The 18,702-nt window shown below is 35.8% G+C and overlaps 4 protein-coding genes across 6 annotated transcripts; 3 read left to right on the top strand and 1 right to left on the bottom strand.

Moving 5' to 3' along the window:
• Positions 1-3: 3 nt before the first annotated feature.
• LOC112452308 (60S acidic ribosomal protein P0-like) lies at positions 4-619 on the top strand (the record flags this gene model as incomplete). The annotated part of the gene is made up of 2 exons (XM_025012437.1): positions 4-87; positions 337-619. Coding segments are annotated over 2 exons (231 nt in total), but the record flags the coding sequence as incomplete, so codon positions are not given.
• Positions 620-930: 311 nt separating this feature from the next.
• LOC112452279 (glutamate--cysteine ligase catalytic subunit) lies at positions 931-6,630 on the top strand. Of its 2 annotated transcripts, XM_025012401.1 has the most exons (10): positions 931-1,382; positions 2,626-2,735; positions 3,047-3,232; positions 3,315-3,487; positions 3,602-3,819; positions 3,952-4,320; positions 4,402-4,749; positions 4,922-5,103; positions 5,194-5,396; positions 6,015-6,630. In XM_025012401.1, the coding sequence occupies exons 1-9, from the start codon at positions 1,233-1,235 to the stop codon at positions 5,369-5,371; spliced, it is 1,914 nt and encodes a 637-aa protein (XP_024868169.1). In that variant the 5' UTR covers positions 931-1,232; the 3' UTR covers positions 5,372-5,396; positions 6,015-6,630. The 2 variants fall into 2 exon arrangements, with proteins under 2 accessions (XP_024868169.1, XP_024868175.1); XM_025012407.1 differs by lacking the exons at positions 931-1,382; positions 6,015-6,630 and adding an exon at positions 1,623-1,749 and having other exon boundaries at positions 5,194-5,483.
• Positions 6,631-6,979: 349 nt separating this feature from the next.
• Positions 6,980-9,243, bottom strand: LOC112452294 (protein Mpv17). Of its 2 annotated transcripts, XM_025012416.1 has the most exons (5): positions 9,022-9,243; positions 8,562-8,852; positions 7,869-7,978; positions 7,458-7,679; positions 6,980-7,376 (listed from the first exon to the last, which is right to left on the bottom strand). In XM_025012416.1, the coding sequence occupies exons 2-5, from the start codon at positions 8,698-8,700 to the stop codon at positions 7,248-7,250; spliced, it is 600 nt and encodes a 199-aa protein (XP_024868184.1). In that variant the 5' UTR covers positions 8,701-8,852; positions 9,022-9,243; the 3' UTR covers positions 6,980-7,247. The 2 variants fall into 2 exon arrangements, with proteins under 2 accessions (XP_024868184.1, XP_024868193.1); XM_025012425.1 differs by lacking the exon at positions 9,022-9,243 and having other exon boundaries at positions 6,985-7,376; positions 8,628-8,974.
• A 505-nt stretch (positions 9,244-9,748) lies between these two features.
• LOC112452268 lies at positions 9,749-18,675 on the top strand (the record flags this gene model as incomplete). The annotated part of the gene is made up of 14 exons (XM_025012391.1): positions 9,749-10,449; positions 11,005-13,017; positions 13,159-13,391; positions 13,580-13,679; positions 13,783-13,862; positions 15,278-15,452; positions 15,975-15,983; positions 16,416-16,631; positions 16,721-16,843; positions 16,915-17,079; positions 17,213-17,372; positions 17,510-17,925; positions 17,989-18,232; positions 18,533-18,675. Coding segments are annotated over exons 1-14 (4,135 nt in total), but the record flags the coding sequence as incomplete, so codon positions are not given.
• Between the last annotated feature and the right edge of the window lie 27 nt (positions 18,676-18,702).

Here is an 18,702-nt window from a genome sequence, read left to right as displayed (position 1 = left end):
GCGAACGGCTTCAAGAACCTGCTGGCCATCGCTGCTGTTACCGATGTTGAATTCGCGGAAGCTGCTACCATCAAGGAGTACATCAAGGTACGATATTAACACATTTACACTCCACAGTTCCTAATCAACCTTGAATGAATATATATGATGAAAACGTGACGCGTCTGATGATCTTGGTCCACGTGTCAAAACTAGAAATAGTTGAACCCATTGACGCGTCAAGATCGTTGTTGAATGTCGCGCGGAAGCGCAGTCTGAATTAAACGCAACATGAATATTGTAAGCGCGATCGGCCGTAGAAGTCGTGTGTATTTATCGAGAATAATGGAATTGCAGGATCCGAGCAAGTTCGCCGCTGCTGCCGCCGCTGTAGCAGCCCCAGCTGCCGCCGCTGCCGACGCTCCTGCTGCAGAGAAGAAGGAGGAGAAGAAGGAAGAATCCGAATCGGAGGACGACGACATGGGTTTCGGACTGTTCGACTAAGGGCGCGCGTGCTTACGTCATGCGTGCACAAACGTGCATCTGAAACTATCTTTGTCAAACAAGACCCGGCCCAAACTCTGGATCATTTTATAACTACTTGTTTCTAACATGGAAATAAAATAAAATTGAAAAACAATCCTAAATTTTACTTGTCATTCCGCCATCGTTGATCGCATTTATTTACAACTCTGGTCTCGAGATTGGAGTTTCCAATAAATCCAAGTGTCTTATTGATGTCGTAAATGTGCCGATAGCTCTAATGTCCTCAATGAAGGAAACGTCAATTACGAAGATGGCGTTACCGTCATTGTTGATCGCATTTATTTACACTTTGTCTCGGGATTAGAGTCCAGTAAATCAAGTGTCTTCATTCATATTGTAAATCGAGTGTCAGCGGTGCTGATGTCCTTGATGAAGAAAAATTGTCAATTAGAAGATGGCGTTGCCGTCGTCCCGTCGGTCCCCGTGCTTGGACTAGTTCGCGCATGATCGTTGAGATTTCGTATTGAAATCTAAGAAATCATGCTGCCACGAGTATATATGTCGCACTAGCGACCGATAGTGTGGAGTAGTGGAGCTGTGGAGTGACAGCGAGGATAGTTGGCGGAAACAACCGGTTACAATTGAGCGAACGGCGATCGCGCGGCGCGGAACTTCGGCTGGGGCCGTCGCGCGAGAGCCTTCTCTCCCCCGCCGGCGTTCGCCGATTTTCTCTCGGTGAACCGTGAGGGGATTCGAACCGCCCGAGGATGGGCCTGCTCTCCGAGGGAAGCCCGCTGAGCTGGGAGGAAACGAAGAAGCTGTCCGATCACGTGCGCAAGCATGGGGTTATCCAGTTTATTAACCTGTACAAGAGGCTCCGGGACAGGCAGGGAGACGTTCTCAAGTGGGGCGACGAGGTATAGTACGCGAAATTTCCGCCGAGATTGCAGCACGCGATTTTTAATGCGATAATGCCGTGCCAATTTGCACTGTCATTCTCCCTCTCGAAATCGTGTCGCGTCATCGTGTATAAAATCGCGCCAACTCATCTCTCTTTCCCTCCCCCATAACCTTTAACGCGCCCGAGCGCGCCGAGCGCGCGCGGTCACGTTATTGCGCGCCGCCTTCGCCGCGCGATATAATACAGGCCGTATCAAATATTTATCGCGATGTCATCGAAAAATGGATCGAAGGCTCTCGTGGCGAGCACCCGTTTATCCCCTCCTTGCGTCATACGTTATTACGTGTACATGCATTATGTAAATTCCTTGTATATCTCGACAGGTACGTACGGTACGTCATTATTGCAATTACTGTCGATAAGGATAAGTTGCGTTCGTCATATCATTGAAATTTTTTTTTTTACCGAGTCGTCGGGACTATTTTGTTGCTTCTAACTTGTATTTCTTGTCATACTTTTTACCCTGAATGATTTTATGGTATATTTTATTATAATATGTTTTACCTTAAAGGAGGCGTATGTACTTGCAATCGAAGTAACAAATTTTGTTTAAAAAAAAAGAGTTTTATACACATTTTGAATTATATGCAGTTTTTTAACACGTCCAAATGTCTTGAAGAAAAAAAAAACCAATGGTTGAATATATAGGTCTTTGTCAATATCAGGATATCACGCAAAAAAAAGCTTTCTAATTATATAGGTACTATAAATAATGAAATTCATAATGGTACCCATTTCCAATTTTATTTTCATGCTTACAGAAACTTATCTACCAAAAAAATAAAAAAACAAATGTATCCTATAACATAAGTTATACATATTACGATTATAAAATGTCAGTAAAAATAATAAAATATCAATAAAAAGTTTATATAAACGATGAAAATGTCAATTAATAGAAATCGACTTGAAACAAGTATCGTGAAAACATAATGAAACACGAGCAAACACAATATATTTTGGGTTTATTTATTTTTTTTTTAAATAATATTCTGCAACCTTCTGTATCGATATATCGCACGCATGCACGCATGCATATTTACATACGTGCTCCATATATTTACAACTAGAATATTGCTTATTTATTTTCGTAATTTAAGTTACAAACTGTCCTGTAATTTTTTTTCTTAATATTTACATTAGTATTTAATAAATATGTTCGCACACTTCTCTGATATAACGCAATTGTTTTTATGCAGGTAGAATATATACTCGTAAAGTTCGACGATGATGCAAAAACTGCAAAGCTTAGTTTAAGAGCTGTGGAAATATTAAGAATCTTAAATGAGAAAGAAAACGAAGATCCAGAGTAAGCAACATATTACTGTTATTACAACATATTACTTTCCCTGTATGCATTTCATGATATTGTGTAAATATATGAATATGTTAAATAAGCTTTAAAGTACTAGTTTGAAAGATTAGAGGTAATCTCTATTTAAAATTCAATTTGAAATTCAGGGAAATAAAAAAAAGCTGTAATAAATAATATTCTGCCAAATTTTTGCCATAAAAAGAATTAAGATCCAATTAACATTCTTGGGAAAGTTGTGTTTTATCTATGCGCCACGATTGACTTCATAGAGATATCAAGTTATTACAACACTATTACTTTCGCAGTAATGTAAAGTCACTGTGGAGACCAGAATACGGCGCTTATATGATCGAGGGAACTCCAGGAAAACCGTATGGAGGATTATTAGCTCATTTTAACGTTGTCGAAGCTAATATGCGCTATCGAAGGCAAGAGGCAACAAAATTACTCCAACCTAATGAAGTCTTGATGTCACTAACCGTTTTCCCAAGGTAGTTATAGAAAGAAAAAAAATTACTAATATCTCATAAAGTATTTGGTGTTCTCTCATTAATTTTATTATTTATGTCGCAGAGTAGGAGCTCCTGATTTTACCGATCCCGTTACTCATCCGACACCCAATACTGGTGCCTCTAGGAGTTTGTTTTTCCCCGATGAAGCTATATATCCCGGTCACCCACGTTTCAAGACATTGACCAGGAACATTAGGGAACGACGTCAAGAAAAAGTTGCTATAAACATTCCTAGTATGTGACAATATTACGAATGATATCTTTTTTTTTTTTTTTTTTTTTTTAATCTTAAATCGTACAGATCTCCCATTTGTATATTCGATATGATGTAAATAGATCCTTTTCCAGTTTACAAAGATGAAAATGTGCCACTGTTATTCAAAGAAGATCTTGGCAGCAAGGGAGACGACGGGTCCTCATCAAAGGCAGCTAAAGATAATCACATTTATATGGACGCAATGGGTTTTGGGATGGGATGCTGTTGTTTGCAACTTACCTTTCAGGCATGTAACATAGAAGAAGCAAGAACGTTATACGACCAACTGACACCCTTATGTCCAATCATGGTTAGTGTTAAATAATATTACACTCACTTGACAATTTCGTTTCTTCCTTTTTATTAAATAATATAGCGGCATATAGAGTGGTTTTTTCACGTACATACGTACGTTACAGAAGATTTCTTTAACATTCGACAGTTGGCTTTAACCGCTGCCAGTCCATTTTATCGAGGCTATGTAAGTGATGTTGATTGTCGATGGAACGTCATATCTTCGTCGGTGGACTGCAGGACGCAAGAAGAACGTGGATTGAAACCTCTCAAAGAGAACAAGTTTAGGATCAGTAAGTCTAGGTACGATTCTATCGATTCGTACCTCAGCGAACAGGGCGAAAAATACAACGATGTCCCTTTGACGTACGATGACGAGATATATAAACAACTTTTGGATAATGGAATTGATCACCTGCTTGCGCAACACATAGCTCATTTGTTTATCAGAGATAGTGTCTCCTTATTTTCCGAAAAAATCCATCAGAATGATCTGGAAGATACTGATCACTTTGAGGTGAGATTACAATTGCAATTGTGTCAAGTTTGTAGTTGGCAGCATACATTTTTACCGTCACAAACTGTAATACTGTTTCAGAATATACAGTCTACGAACTGGCAAACTATGCGCTTTAAACCACCACCGCCAAACTCGTCTATCGGTTGGCGCGTAGAATTCCGTCCATGCGAAGTTCAAATCACGGACTTCGAAAATGCCGCAATAGTTTGTTTCACGGTACTATTGACGAGAGTCATTCTGAGTTACAAGCTGAACCTTTTAATCCCGATCAGTAAGGTTGATCAAAATATGGTCAGGGCTCAGAAAAGGGATGCAGTAAAAGTAGAGAAATTTTGGTTTCGTCGTGATATTACCTCCGACATAAAGTCTGACAACACTCAATTGGAATACACCGAGTTTACGATCAATGAAATTATCAATGGAAAGGTGCTTATCAGACAAAAGATATATAAAAGTATTTTGCATGTTTTTTCTTTTTTTTTAACATTGCATCTATATGTTTAATTTGTATATTAATATAAATTTGCTCCTGTTTTCTACAAGAATCTCATAAATATACTTTATAAACGATAAATTTTATCATTCTTTACGTTTTTAGAATGGCGTTTTCCCTGGTCTTGTGCCACTTGTAAACTCGTATCTAGCTAACATGAATGTAGACGCTGATACACACTGCACTATCCAAAGATACCTAAAATTAATACAGAAACGAGCTTCTGGTGAGCTTTTAACAACTGCCGCATGGCTGAGAAAAGAGGTCACTTCGCATGCTGAATACAAGTAAGCAAATATATTCCTTTTTTTTTCGAACTGTCGGTATTGTTCCGTAAATACGATATCAAGATAATAAAATATTAAATGTAAAATTAGGCACGATGCAGTAATAACACAGCGCATCAATTACGATCTACTAAAGAAAATTGATAGCATCGTCTCCAGCGATATATCGTGTCCGGAATTACTCGGACAGTGTGTATCGTCTAAAACTACCGATACCATACCTGCTGCCGTAGCTAAAGCGGAAAAGTGTTCAACAACAAATTGTTAACGATAACGATGTCGAGACATTTCAGGTAAATCAGTAAATTTATACTTTTGTAACATTGTTACACATATATTTCATCCCGTTAACCTGCATATATTTACATAAGTAAAGTTCTGCGTTACTATTTTTAAATAAATAAAGAAATAGAGAATAGCGCAAAATATGAAGTTTCATAATTTTATATTTGTAATTTTATATTCCATTTGTTGTACATGCTACATCGCTTTTATTTACCAAATGTAAATGTATAATAGAGATAATGATTTTCATAATTTCTAACAAGTTCTAAAAGGTGGAAACACAGTATTGAGTATATGTATAGAAGGAAATGTTAGTATTGTTACAACGATAAACCAATGAACCCACATTCCACAAATTGCACCTATATTTGATTCATTCGTATCATTCGATACTATTCAAAAATTCACTAATTGAATAAATAACCTGACAGAAAATTTTTCATATAAGAACTTCATATAAATGATTTTTCTTCCTAGAGATCTCTTTGATAAGACAAAGCATATTTAAAAAATGTGCCACAAGTTACACTTTCAACATATTAGGAAGCATTAATTGATAACACGCGACATTAAAATTTTGTAAAATAATATGTACCTATAGCTTCTATATTTTTATATAATTTTAGAAGTCTATTTTACTGAACTAACCGGGTTTGTGATAAAAAATTATTTACGCAGGTATCACTTACAAAAACTTGAGTGAATTTCCATGTTTAAAGATTGCGCGTAAACGCAATCTGATTGTCCACGATTATTATCCTTATTATAAAGATAACTATTTTCGAGTAGGTATATCTTTGAATATTGTATGCAGTATTTCTGGATCATGTTAAGTAATATTAGAGTCCGTTTTTCTGTTTAGTAATACATACACTGAATAAATGTAATTGAATTAAAAGGATCAAAAAATACAAATATTTAAGTGCTAAAACACTAGCTAAAGTATTAGATAGTTCAATGAACAAATGTTATAAAAGAAAAGAGATTATATATGTATCGATAGATATGTACTTAAGATTTAAAAAAAATTGTACAAAAATTGTGCATATATTGATATATAGCTAGCCTTTGGAATATAGATTATACAGCATTAATTATAAAGTAAGACGATACGAATTAAAATTGTAAAATGAGAAAAAGATGCACATAAAGTATGCATATATATGCGCTAATAGTTTTCGCAAATTGAAATTACTTTAAGTCAAATTGTTATTATCTGAATAAAACGATAATATATCTGCAGGAGAGCTCTCAATTGTCCTTTCCATATAGCTGCTATCTTATATGTGATAGATACGTGTCTATAAAATTGTAATTTTATATTTTATTATATGTGATAGACACGATATCTATCACATTCTGTAATGTAATCATAATGATCGAGTTACCGCATCAAACGCGAAGTCATGTGATTATTTTCTTTACATTGTTTCGTTAATTTTTTTGCAGGCATATTTGATAGGATAATTTAGTAACGCATAGACTCATAGACACCCTTTCCGCTTTGTAGTTTAATAAATGCTGTAAATCGTGATTGTTAATAAAGCCCATTTTGGAAATAGCTGGGAATATATGAAGGATAGACTGAGTTATACGCATATTTACTGATAAAAAAAGGAATGCAGGATAATGAGAACGGTAATTAGAAAAAATACTAATTTATTTTAACTAATATAAAAAAACTTTATGATTCTTCGCTTTTGACAAGATTCAACAATGAAGAAGTAGTCTTCATATAAAATATAAAATACTGCTGATATTACAGAAATAGAATATATAATTCATTGTCGGGTGTACGGACATCGGAATATTGCTTTAATTATATTCCTATATTTATCATTCTTAATTATATAAAATTGTTATTGTTTATCCAAACTTGTTCTATACGAAATATAGCTGTTCCACAATAGAGCGACCGACTGTACAACTAGAGTTTGATAATGCAAAGGTACCAGAGAAAAGTTCACAAGTTGTACCATAGGCCACAGCTGGAACAGAAATGAGGCACTCGATCATGAAAAGAACAAACGAAAATTAAACCAATTTCTACGACATGCTGCGTTTGTTACCTTGTAATTATTCGTCAAGATATCACTATATTCGTTTGCCAGTTTAATTTTAATTCCCTCGATATCTTTCTTCTGGCAAATACCAATAGCGACTAGTAAAACCGCTATGAATGTAGGTGCAAAGAGCAATTGGTCGCAAGCAAGCTTTTTAATTACAACAGAGGGACCTTTAGAGCCTATATATTTATCTAAAACCCTATACCACGTTGTCGTTGTTGGACCCTAAATATTTTATTGATACATTTATAAGCTTTCGCTCTTATTGCTACATCCTATATATAAGAACTTATACTATTTAAATTATAAATATTTTGTCAAAATACGACCAAATTGAAGACCGAACACACTGGGAAACGTTTAAGAAATATTTGAGTGTTAAATACTATGTAACATTTTTTTGTAATTACTTACACTTATACACAAACCGATCCCAGTGAATTGCATTGTGCGTACAAAATCAATCTTTTGCGTATCGTTTATGAAATTCTGGGCGATCTGATCACCGAGTCCCATTAATATTCCTGCATATTCAGTTATTGTTAATAATGACAATAATTTATATCACGAAAATTAATCATAAATATTAAAATTGTGTCCTTTGTTTCATATTTTATGAAAGTACGCTCGTTCGACTGTCTTTTTGTGTAAAAGCAAAGATTAAAAAAAAAAAAAAATTTCGCCGCCTCGAGAATCGTTAGATTTTATATTTCGCGCGTTATTTCTATCATAGCGCAGGCGCCACAGACTCAGCGCATGCTCCCATCACTTCGTTTTGTCGGCACGACAGGGGATCTCCTAACCTTCAATTCTAAATAAAAGAATTTATAGAATTAAATTCTTAAATTTTTTATCATCTTCAATCATTAACCAAAAAATAAATACTCGGTTGACGATACGTTAAATACCCTCATAAAAAAATAGTCATCTCTAGCTTAATAACTGATCTTAGAGTAATAGGTGATTTTTATTTGTTCAAACCTTTATTTTTACACAAAATGACTTCGAATGAGCGCAGCGTTTCATCGAAATATAAGATAAGAGGTCTAAAACTCAACACGCTCATTCAAAAAATTGTTTGCATATAAAATACATATTAATAAGAACCGTGTAAACGTTTTTCTTCTGCGTGATGCGTGGGCGTGCATGCATTATAAATAAATTGTTGTTTACCAGCTTGCACCGCTTGCGTGCTCATAGGGTATTTACTCAATGTTCTTTGATAGAGTCTCTTTATACTCCACATAATTATTACGTCCCTCAACGACGCCAATTGCCGTTAACGCAGTTGTGTATACTTGTCAATGTACGTAAAACAATTTCAGGTAACTCGTCGAAATAATAACAGCGAGGAGCACAAATTAAATTCCGCCACAAATGTCACAGGGAATCACATGTCTGTAAACAACAAAGGCGGTAAAATCTCGACTGGGAGCTTAAAAATCGGGACAGCCCGCAACCGGTGTCTGTGTGACGTCTGTGATTGTGCGCAATTACGTAATCCAATTGACGCTCTAAGCACATATTAATTTGCAGTCAACTGATCACAATTTAGAACAAAACTTACGGTCGATTTTCATGATTTCTTTTTTCTTGCGTTTCCAGTACCTTCAACGACGTCACAGGTTACATTTTAGTGCATATAAATATACATAATCAAGTCTGTTCTGTTTGGCTGAACTTCCCGCATAGTTCATCTCTTTTTTTTCTCTTTTTTTCTCTCCAACGTGAAAATTAAGGGCCTACAGATATAGGATGCTTGATTTAAACTAAAATGAGAGAAAAAGAAGTTAAAATTCTGACTTGTGCATCTAAAACTAATTTCAATTATATAATTTTCTCCGAAATTTTTTGTAAATCATCAAAATTGAAATAGAAATATTTCAGGTAATTAAGAAAAATATCAGAATACCTATCTTGTATTAAAACCAACCTGTATTAACCTAATATAATTTCTGTGATCTCGTAATCCACATAATCTTTTAAAACGTTTGTCATGACTAATTTATCACGGCTTATTTCTTCATAATCATCAGAAAAATATTTATGATTTCAGAGGACACGTCGATTGATTGATTTACCGCAGAAACGAGACGCTGCGCTAATTTCCAATAATGCCAACGTCATTTATTCCTTTACTCATTTACTAGCAGTCCGCAGTAGGCAAGTTTCATTTCGCGAGCTCGCCCCCGCAAATTGTAATGGAATTTGATTGGCGTGCGCTCTCAAGCTCGACGAATCACCTCGACTCCGTCATTACCCACGGGATACGGGATTGAGGGAAAGAAAAAAAGAGAGAGAGACGTTTTTAATAATTTCCTCCCAATAGGTTCCTCATCTATCTGTTTTGTTCTCTCTCTTCCTCGCGTAAAGTGACAGTTTCGTTTCGTCATACGAAAGCATCGGGATATGCGCGACACGGTGCACGGTGGGATCGTTGTATCGCGTTCGCGGAGTCGGTAGATCGCTTTGAATTAACGAAAGTTGAGGTGAATTCCGAGATCGAGGCGGATTTTCGAGGGGCGCGAGCCGCGCGAGTGCCATGCCTCGGGAATCGTGGTATTCGACGATCGTCGAACGGAACGAGCCCGAGTCACGCGTATACGTCGCGTCTGACGTCTTGTGAACTGCGGGGAGCGATCTCTCGGCGCAACCTGTTTCTCGCTGTGTTTTAGGAGGAGAGCGAGAGTTGAAACGGATATTTTCCAGGATATACCATGCGTTGACTGTCCGTGAAACGTGAAGTCGCGTGCCGATTCACGTTTGCGCTGGTCGTACGTATCGTCGAAAGCCGTATTTCGATCATGCAGGTTATCGGTGTCTATTGACGTTCAATGGAATCGTACGTACGGTTAGCGGTGGAGTCGGACAGTGTTGTTTGATAGATTTGTTTAGCGAAAAAAAAACACGCAACTGGAAACGCAACGTGGAAGCGCCATGGAGAAGTTCATGATCGACTTGGACAAGGTCCTCAATGACTTTGAATTCAACGAAGGTACGAATCCTCGAGAGAAAAGGCCTACTTGAACGAGTTTCGGATGGATTCTTTGTACACTTGGAAGTTTTAAGCGCAAACTCGAACAAAAAAATTTTCTATATTTTTTATTTATACTTGAATAAATTTTAAGAATTCTTATATTTGAATATTTTGAAATTGTACTTTTTGTTCGAGTATAAATTTCAACAAAAAGTACAGTTTGCTACGCTTGAATGAGAAAGTATACTTGAATAAATTTCAGGAATTTTTTCTATGTTCAAAGAACCTTGTATTTAAATTAGAAATATACTTTTTTATATCATCTTTTTCTTTAAATAATTGAATGAGCAAGTATAAATAAAAAGTAGGAACTTGAACAAGCTTTAAGAATCCCTTTAGAACCTTCCATAGATATATTTCTTTTAATTTGTAGAGCATAGAACTTTATAGGAAGTTTCTTTTCATATAAAATTACCTTTCGAATAGATGTACGTGTGTTGCGCTGAAAAAAATATGTTGTATACAAGTTGTTTCAAATAAAAGTCTAGTAAAATTTTATTCAATTATTTGCAGATTGCGCGGAGCAAATAGCGGCAGTCGCAACTTCTGCGATCGATGCGTCAGTTGTGGAAAAGCGTGCTAACGAATCCGTGCCTCCGAAAGTGTACAGCTTTAATCCCGAGAAAGGCGACGTGGCACCGACCGTCGAAAAATACAGGGACACTCGGCCGATGGAGGTCGACTCCAAGTATACGCTAGTGGAGAAGAATATAGTATTTATATCGGACAACAAAGATTCCGTGAACAATTTCTATACGCACGACCGTGTCAACGACATCACGACCGGGCAGAAATCATGTGTTCATCCTTATGACTCTGATCAAGTGTCTTCGGCGGCGTACGGTGATGTATCTCAAAACTCGATGCAGAAACAGCAGGGTGGTGCGAGCAGCGATTCGAAAGACGGCGATAGATACGACAAGAAATTGAATCAGCCGAACTTCAAGCCCAGCATCAGCAATGTGTTTAATAGTTTGAACGAATATATTAATGCTCCCACTGGAAGCTTGAGTTACGTCGAGCCTATGCTGGATACGGTAGACGATTTGTCTAAGAGGTCCATGGACGATTTAGCGGAGAAGGATTTTAGGTCGAACAGAGACGTGACGATTAACGAACGTTCAATCCCGATGGAGAAAGGTGTAACGAATGCCGTGGTCGACAAGATTACTGTAGACCATAAAAATGTTTTACCGGTTGAATTGGGCACGTTTGTCCAAGTTGAACCTAGTAACAAACAGGATAATATAATGCAGAACGTTATGTTTTATCATTCTACTACGATGCGGTCTGAGGAAAATAACGGCGACGCTATAATTCCTGTATCAAACACGGCCATCTCGAGACGTAATGACATTACGATAAATACGGAACTGTCCAGTAATAAAGACGATGTTGATAAAAAGGTCATGGTTAGCGACGCGTTTAAAGAAAATTCTGATAGCATCATTAGCAAACAACGGCAGTTGGACTTGGATAATCGAGAGCCCGTCGGCGAGTACACATTTGTCGAGAATAAGGAAAGCATAGCGGAGAATACCGCAATGTTGGATAAGACTGTAACGAGCAGCGAAGATCATGATAAAAATGTAGAAGCAACCAAGAGCGACGTCTTCTCTAGCATACATATGACTCATACAATTGATACCGGCGATGATTTTTCTGAAGAAGAACTGAACCAGTATTTGTTAGAGTTAGAGAACGAAGAGAGATCCAAGACAGAAAATACATCGCTTTCGGATAATACCTGGTTGCCGCAGTCACATGACGAATTGAGAGGTGACGGAGAAGAAAAGAGTGCGAGTCGGCGAGATGACGAGGATGTTAACGAAGCGCCGATATTCGAGAAAATTATGATAGGCGAACTTCCGAAGATATCGCAGGAGGAGTTTCAGGAGAAGACGAAAAAATTTCCCGTAATTGATTATAACACGGATATATGTAACGAAAATATAACGGATGTAAAATGTAATAAATGTATTGAACACGCTTTAAGTGAAAAAAGTAATCAATTAAAGGATATACAAAGTAATGAGCTAGACAAAACGATAAAAGATTCCCATGTGATCGAAACGATTGGTCAGGATGTAGCGACACAAGATAGCACCCTGCAAGCTATGTCTAGTAATGTCATCGCCGTTCAAGAGAAAGTCCCGTCAAAGTTCGAAAATATCGGAGAACAGTTTTGCAGTAACGGCACACAGAAATTACAACAAGATTCTAATAGAGATACTCTGTCGCAGGATGACAGTAGTGGTACTTTATTAAATTTATCAGAAAACAAAGAAGATCACGACGAGAGAGTGTATTGCCAAGATATTGCTGAAAATAACAAAGATGTTGTACATGAGACTAGCGCACATGACGGCGAGGAGATCTCTAAAATGGAAACCGCATCTAAAATCAGCGATACTTGTATGGCCCCTCATACGAAGGAAAGTGATCAGGAAGCCGAAAAACCGACCCGTCCCCAGACACTTGACATTGTATTGACGCATAATACAAGTGACTCACATTCACAGACAGGTACCTATGTCTCTTTAATGTTTTATTTTTTAATTTTCTTTGTTGGTCTCCACTCACAAATTGCCACTATCGCATGTTCTTCAAAGCCATAAAAAGTCAGCTTCAATTTTCATATTGAGTAAACAAGTAATATTATAACAGAATCCTCGAGTTTTGTACCAGAAGAACCGGAACACTCAGAAATCAGTGGCACTGTTGACGAAGATCGCGGTGCTTCGTCGGATGTTTCTGATAATTCTTTAGTCGAATGTAACCCAGTATTGGGAAAACAGCCTCCGTTTTGGATTCCGGATAGCGATGCACCTAGTTGCATGTTGTGCGATGTTAAATTTACTGTACTTAAAAGGCGTCATCATTGTCGTGCTTGCGGTAAGGTACGTATTTATTGAGTTTAAGGAAAAATTTAAAAAACCCAGTCATTTAGTTGTCCTATTAATTGATGTATCACGCAGTATGATTTATCGTTTTATAAATTGATTTTCTCTTCCAAACTTGTAACATTGCATTAGCTTTTCTTTTGCGTAGCGAAATTAAATATTAAAATTTACAACACATTTTGCAGGTACTATGTAACAAGTGTTGCAATATGAAATACAGATTGGAATACCAGTTAAATATTGATTCCCGTGTTTGTGTCTCGTGTTATCATCTACTCACGAAAGGTAAAAAGAAATAATCTTAATATACAGCATATCTCAATATATATAATCACTTGAAAAAAAAGATGATGGTGTTCTTGGACTAACAATGTATTTGCTTTTTCAGCAGAGAGCGAACAGGGAATAGGTGATTGGTCAGCTGGCTATAATTCGTATACCGATTGTAGCGATATTAATTCCGTACAGGTATGTTATTTATTTGTGGATTGATTTTTTTGTATCAACAGCTGTAACGAAACTGTAGCTGTAGGAGCAGCTATAAGGGCCTACTTGAAAGAATTGCCCATTTGTTAACGAAACTTAAAAAAAAAAAAGAAGCTATTTAAATTCATATTAACAAATCACTTTTATGATTTCATCTGTTGAATTCCCCCGAATAATACTAACTTTTTAAGCATTACATGAACATTAATATAAGCCTAATTATAAATACCTATAACAACTTGTTGAATACTTCTGTTTGAATTTTATGCTTTACTTGTGCAGACAATTTATGTATATCAAAAACAGATTAAATTAACAAATATATTGATAACCAAAACTTTAATACATAAATTGGTATTATATCGTAATGTTTTTATTTTGATAGGGAATTTTCGGAATGTATATTTGCATCGGATTAGAAATGCTTTGCCAGATTTATAATCCTTTTTTTTTTTAATATGATACACATAAATGAAAATATATTTTCCTGAGAAATAAATTTATTATTATTATTTTTTTAATACGATATATTGATATTTTGCGGATAATTTTGTAAAACTTCACGTAATATAATTACTTGAAACACGTAATGCTTTGTTCTCCATTTCATTATTTGGCATAGTATATTTAGTATGATTTCAAATTATATTAGCAGAAGAAAATCCATTGATTCGCTTAAATATTTAATAAATACATATACTTCAGATAGTTTTATAATACAGAATACATGACTAATTAAGATGCTTGATTCTTTAAGACAAGGAAAGATATAGATTATTATCAATTGTGTTTAATAAGCATTCTTATTATTGTTTGTAATGTTTATTTTGTGTTGAGTTACACTATAGTAGTATATATGATTTATAGCTTCTCTTGGATTTTAAACACATTTTATTTGTTTTTTTAGCAAAGTATGCATGTCGTTACAAAAGTAAAGCATGTTTTGTTTGAGCTATTGTGCAATAAAATATAGTCTGCTTTGTATCGTGATTATTTCTGAAGTCCAGCAAACACATGACGAGTACAAATAAAATGAAGTGTATGCTGTTCATAATCGAATTAAATTACGTTAATTAATAAAATTGAATCTGCGATGATAAGATCTGATCATCAAAAGTAATACTTACACGAATAGCAACAAGTGTTTAAAACGTTTAAAACAATCCTTCAAAATCCATCGATTTCTTAATTATTTCTTAATAATGAAACTATTCACAGTTACAAACATCGATTTTCCTAATCTCTCTTAGAACGATAGAGATTCCCTTTACCAAAGTTTACTGTAAAAACGTTAAAAGAGAATAATCGTATTTCTTTTTGTATACCTGACTAATAAATGTGTTTGCTGAACAATTAAACAAATGTCGATGTTAGAAGTATTCGACAAATGGTTATAGGGGAGACAGCCTAATCCAAATAATCCCATGGAGTACTGTTCAACTATACCACCCTTGCAACAGTTAGCCGGCGGTTTGCCGCCACCACCGACGGTGATGGTGCCTGTGGGCGTTCTTAAAAGAGAGGGTTCGAAACATCGTGCAGAAGGACAGAAATCCGTAATGTTCAGTGACGGTAGGTAATTATTACTTACAATTTATTAATGTTATTAGTGTTTTTAATTCATTCTTTCTCCTTCTCTTTCTCTTTTTCTCTCGTTAATGCTAAGTAATTCTAAAGTAATTATCTCTATCTCGTAATAAATATATACACCTTAAATTACATAATGTACAGATTTACATATTAGCTATAATTTTTATATATCGTAAATTCATGAACGTACTGGGTATGCTGAGTATACATAATTTATTCTTGTTATGTACAATTATTCTACAGAATGAATTAAGTTTAACATTTCTGTCATTGGACGAGATCTTATGCCGAATAAATGCTCTTTGAACGAGCGAATAATAAGACACCGTTAAGATAGAGCTAGACGTATTAAGATTCGAGTCTACTGTCTCTGAAAATACAGAATTCGTGTCATGACTGAAGTGATAGATCTCACAATAAATGAATATGAAGGAGAAAAGATTTATAAGATGTTCATTATTATCAGTAATATCGTACACCAATTTAGTAATGTAATATTTTCAGCTTTGACTGGTAAGATTACGTTTCAAGATTGTATGAGATAAATCGGCGCGTGATGCGAGGCTTAAGGCAAATATATACAAAGTATTTAAGCATAAAATTCCGCCCGATGATCGGAAAATGTCAAATTTCTTTATTACGTGTGTTACACACACACATATATCGGTCGCTATTTACTTCTTCAAGGTATAATTAAGTATACAATTATTTCCTAAATCGTACACACATACTTTTTCCTACTATATATTTTTTCGTTTCGTCTTGTTTCTGTTATTCCTTTGTCCAAACACGTCCCATGTAAAATTATTAATTCAAAGTACGTCCAACGCGAAATTACTACTTGTTTATTTTTGCCTTTCTGGAACATGTCAGTACGTTGACAACTCGCCCTTCCCCAGCCTATCCTGTTTGTTTTATTTTTACGCACCTATAACTAAAACACAGGAATAAGGCCTGGCTGTGACCTGACAGAGCTAGACACGTGTTGGGACCCAAAGCCACCGTACCGCAAGCAGGGAACTAAACGGATTTTTGCCACGGGATCTGCGGACACTGCAACGAGAAGGCAGCATCATCATCCTCCTCTAGACAATACGACCAATAGTTATATTCCACATGATTCTAATTTATTGCCTCCGACTGTCACGATACACAAAGGCCGTAAGGATGTTATATAAAAGTATTCATAGTTGTAGTAACTTACATCATTCATATTATCGCTTCATTTTCTTTCTTTTTATCGTAACCAGATATTACATACCATCCACCTATGGACGAAGGTGTGCTCTATAAAACGCTGAAAAACGAATGCGAACCGTCGGTAATGTTCGCGATTAATCGGAATCTTTATGCATATGTGAAGATAACTAATTGTAAGTGTAAAGAAATTATACTGCCGGTATATGTGTAAGAAACTTAACGTTCTCATTCACATAATTCGCAGTAAATTGCTGCGTAAACAAGATCTGCTGGAACGTGACGTCGAGAGGTCTTGCTTGCATCGGTCAGGACGAAGTTATTTTATTAGTCGAGGTTTTACCAGATGAAACACGGATTCCAAAAGATCTTCTGATATATATCAATCAATTATATCTCGAAGCTGTTAAAGGTATAATATCTTGTATATGTATATACGTCAATTACATAAATTTAGTTGATATCTTAATAACAGCGCACAATATTCACAATATTCATACTTCATATTGCAATAAATTATTTCTATCCTGTTTGTCTTTTTTCAGGTAATACAATGACGGAACTCGGTTTCTCGGTATATCAAGGCACCAACCTGTTGGGCTCGCGCGAGCATGCGGGTTTTCTTTTTATTCGCCAGACATTGCAGTGCTTGCAAAAGATAATTTTACCGCCCGCACCTTTTTTGATTGGACTTTTGGTTCACAGGTGAATATAATAAAATTTCGCTCTGAGTAAAATTTAACTTTTTTTCTCTGAATAGATCCATGTATTCTACAAATTGTTTCATATGATTCCATTTATTTGACAACTATAATTTCACTTATATCTGTTGTTGATTTTAGGTGGGAAACCCCGTGGGCCAAAGTATTCCCATTAAGGCTTCTTTTACGTCTCGGAGCGGAATATCGTTATTATCCTTGCCCATTGGTGTCCGTACGTTTTCGAAATGCGTTATATTTCGAGATTGGGCACACTGTCATGAAAGTATTAGCGGATTTTAGAAATTTCGGCTATACTTTGCCAGGAGTGAGGGGCTTAACAATTCACCTTAAAAATCGTACGACAGACGTTATGTTCCCCAAGAATCGATATGACCAAGTTATAAAAGGACTTCATAATTCGAATGATCATGTCTTAGCTTATGCCTCAAACTTTAGCATAACCGCGGATTCACATTTAGTTTGCATACAAACGAATACTGGTGATGAAAGCAGTTACCAAACGCAAGCGATAAATATTCACAACAAGCCAAGAACAGGTGGGTTTGTAAGCAAAAAATTTCTGCTGATGACATGGAAATAACTGTTTTTCTATTATATAGTAACCGGCGCCAGTTTCATTGTCATCAATGGTGCTCTAAAATCTTCAATGGGACTTTCTGCCAAGTCCAGTATCGTTGAAGATGGATTAATGGTAGAAATAATGCCAGAAAAAATGGAAGCTTTGAAAGCTGCTCTCAAAAATATGCAAGATTTTTCAATCGGTTGCGGACGCCAGGGAGCACCGGAGCCAGACGAGACTGTAAATATAAAGTGGGTCGAAAACGACACGCTGTTTAACCTGGGGTAAATATTTTCGATAAATTTTAATTATTATTATTATATTTGAGATATTTGCATAAATTTTGCCAATATTTGTTCCTTTCTTCCTTTCCTTCTTTCTTTTTTGATCTTCCTCCTCTATCTCATTTTCTTCCTCCTTTTTTCTCTTTCTTTCTCTCTCACACGAGTAAAACAAATTTTTGAAATAAGAGCTATAATATATATGCAACATATTAATATACTTCACATGAAATTGTACATTACGAACTTTAACTCTTGCCTCAATATTGAACACATTAAATAAACAGCGATCTTTCATTACAGTGTTAAAAGTCCTATTGATGGACAATTAATGGATGGTATACCATCTATTAGAGTACATAATGGCATTGATTATAAAGGTGCAAGCCGATTCATACGCTGGACAGAAGTATTCATTATAAAAGTATGTATGCCGTTACAGAGAAGTATCATTATTTTAAATACATATGTGT

The sequence above is a fragment of the Temnothorax curvispinosus genome, unplaced genomic scaffold, assembly GCF_003070985.1.
Source record: "Temnothorax curvispinosus isolate PA1 unplaced genomic scaffold, ASM307098v1 QBEX01000286.1, whole genome shotgun sequence".
Taxonomy (NCBI): domain Eukaryota; kingdom Metazoa; phylum Arthropoda; class Insecta; order Hymenoptera; family Formicidae; genus Temnothorax; species Temnothorax curvispinosus.
This window is presented reverse-complemented; position numbering and strand designations above follow the sequence as displayed.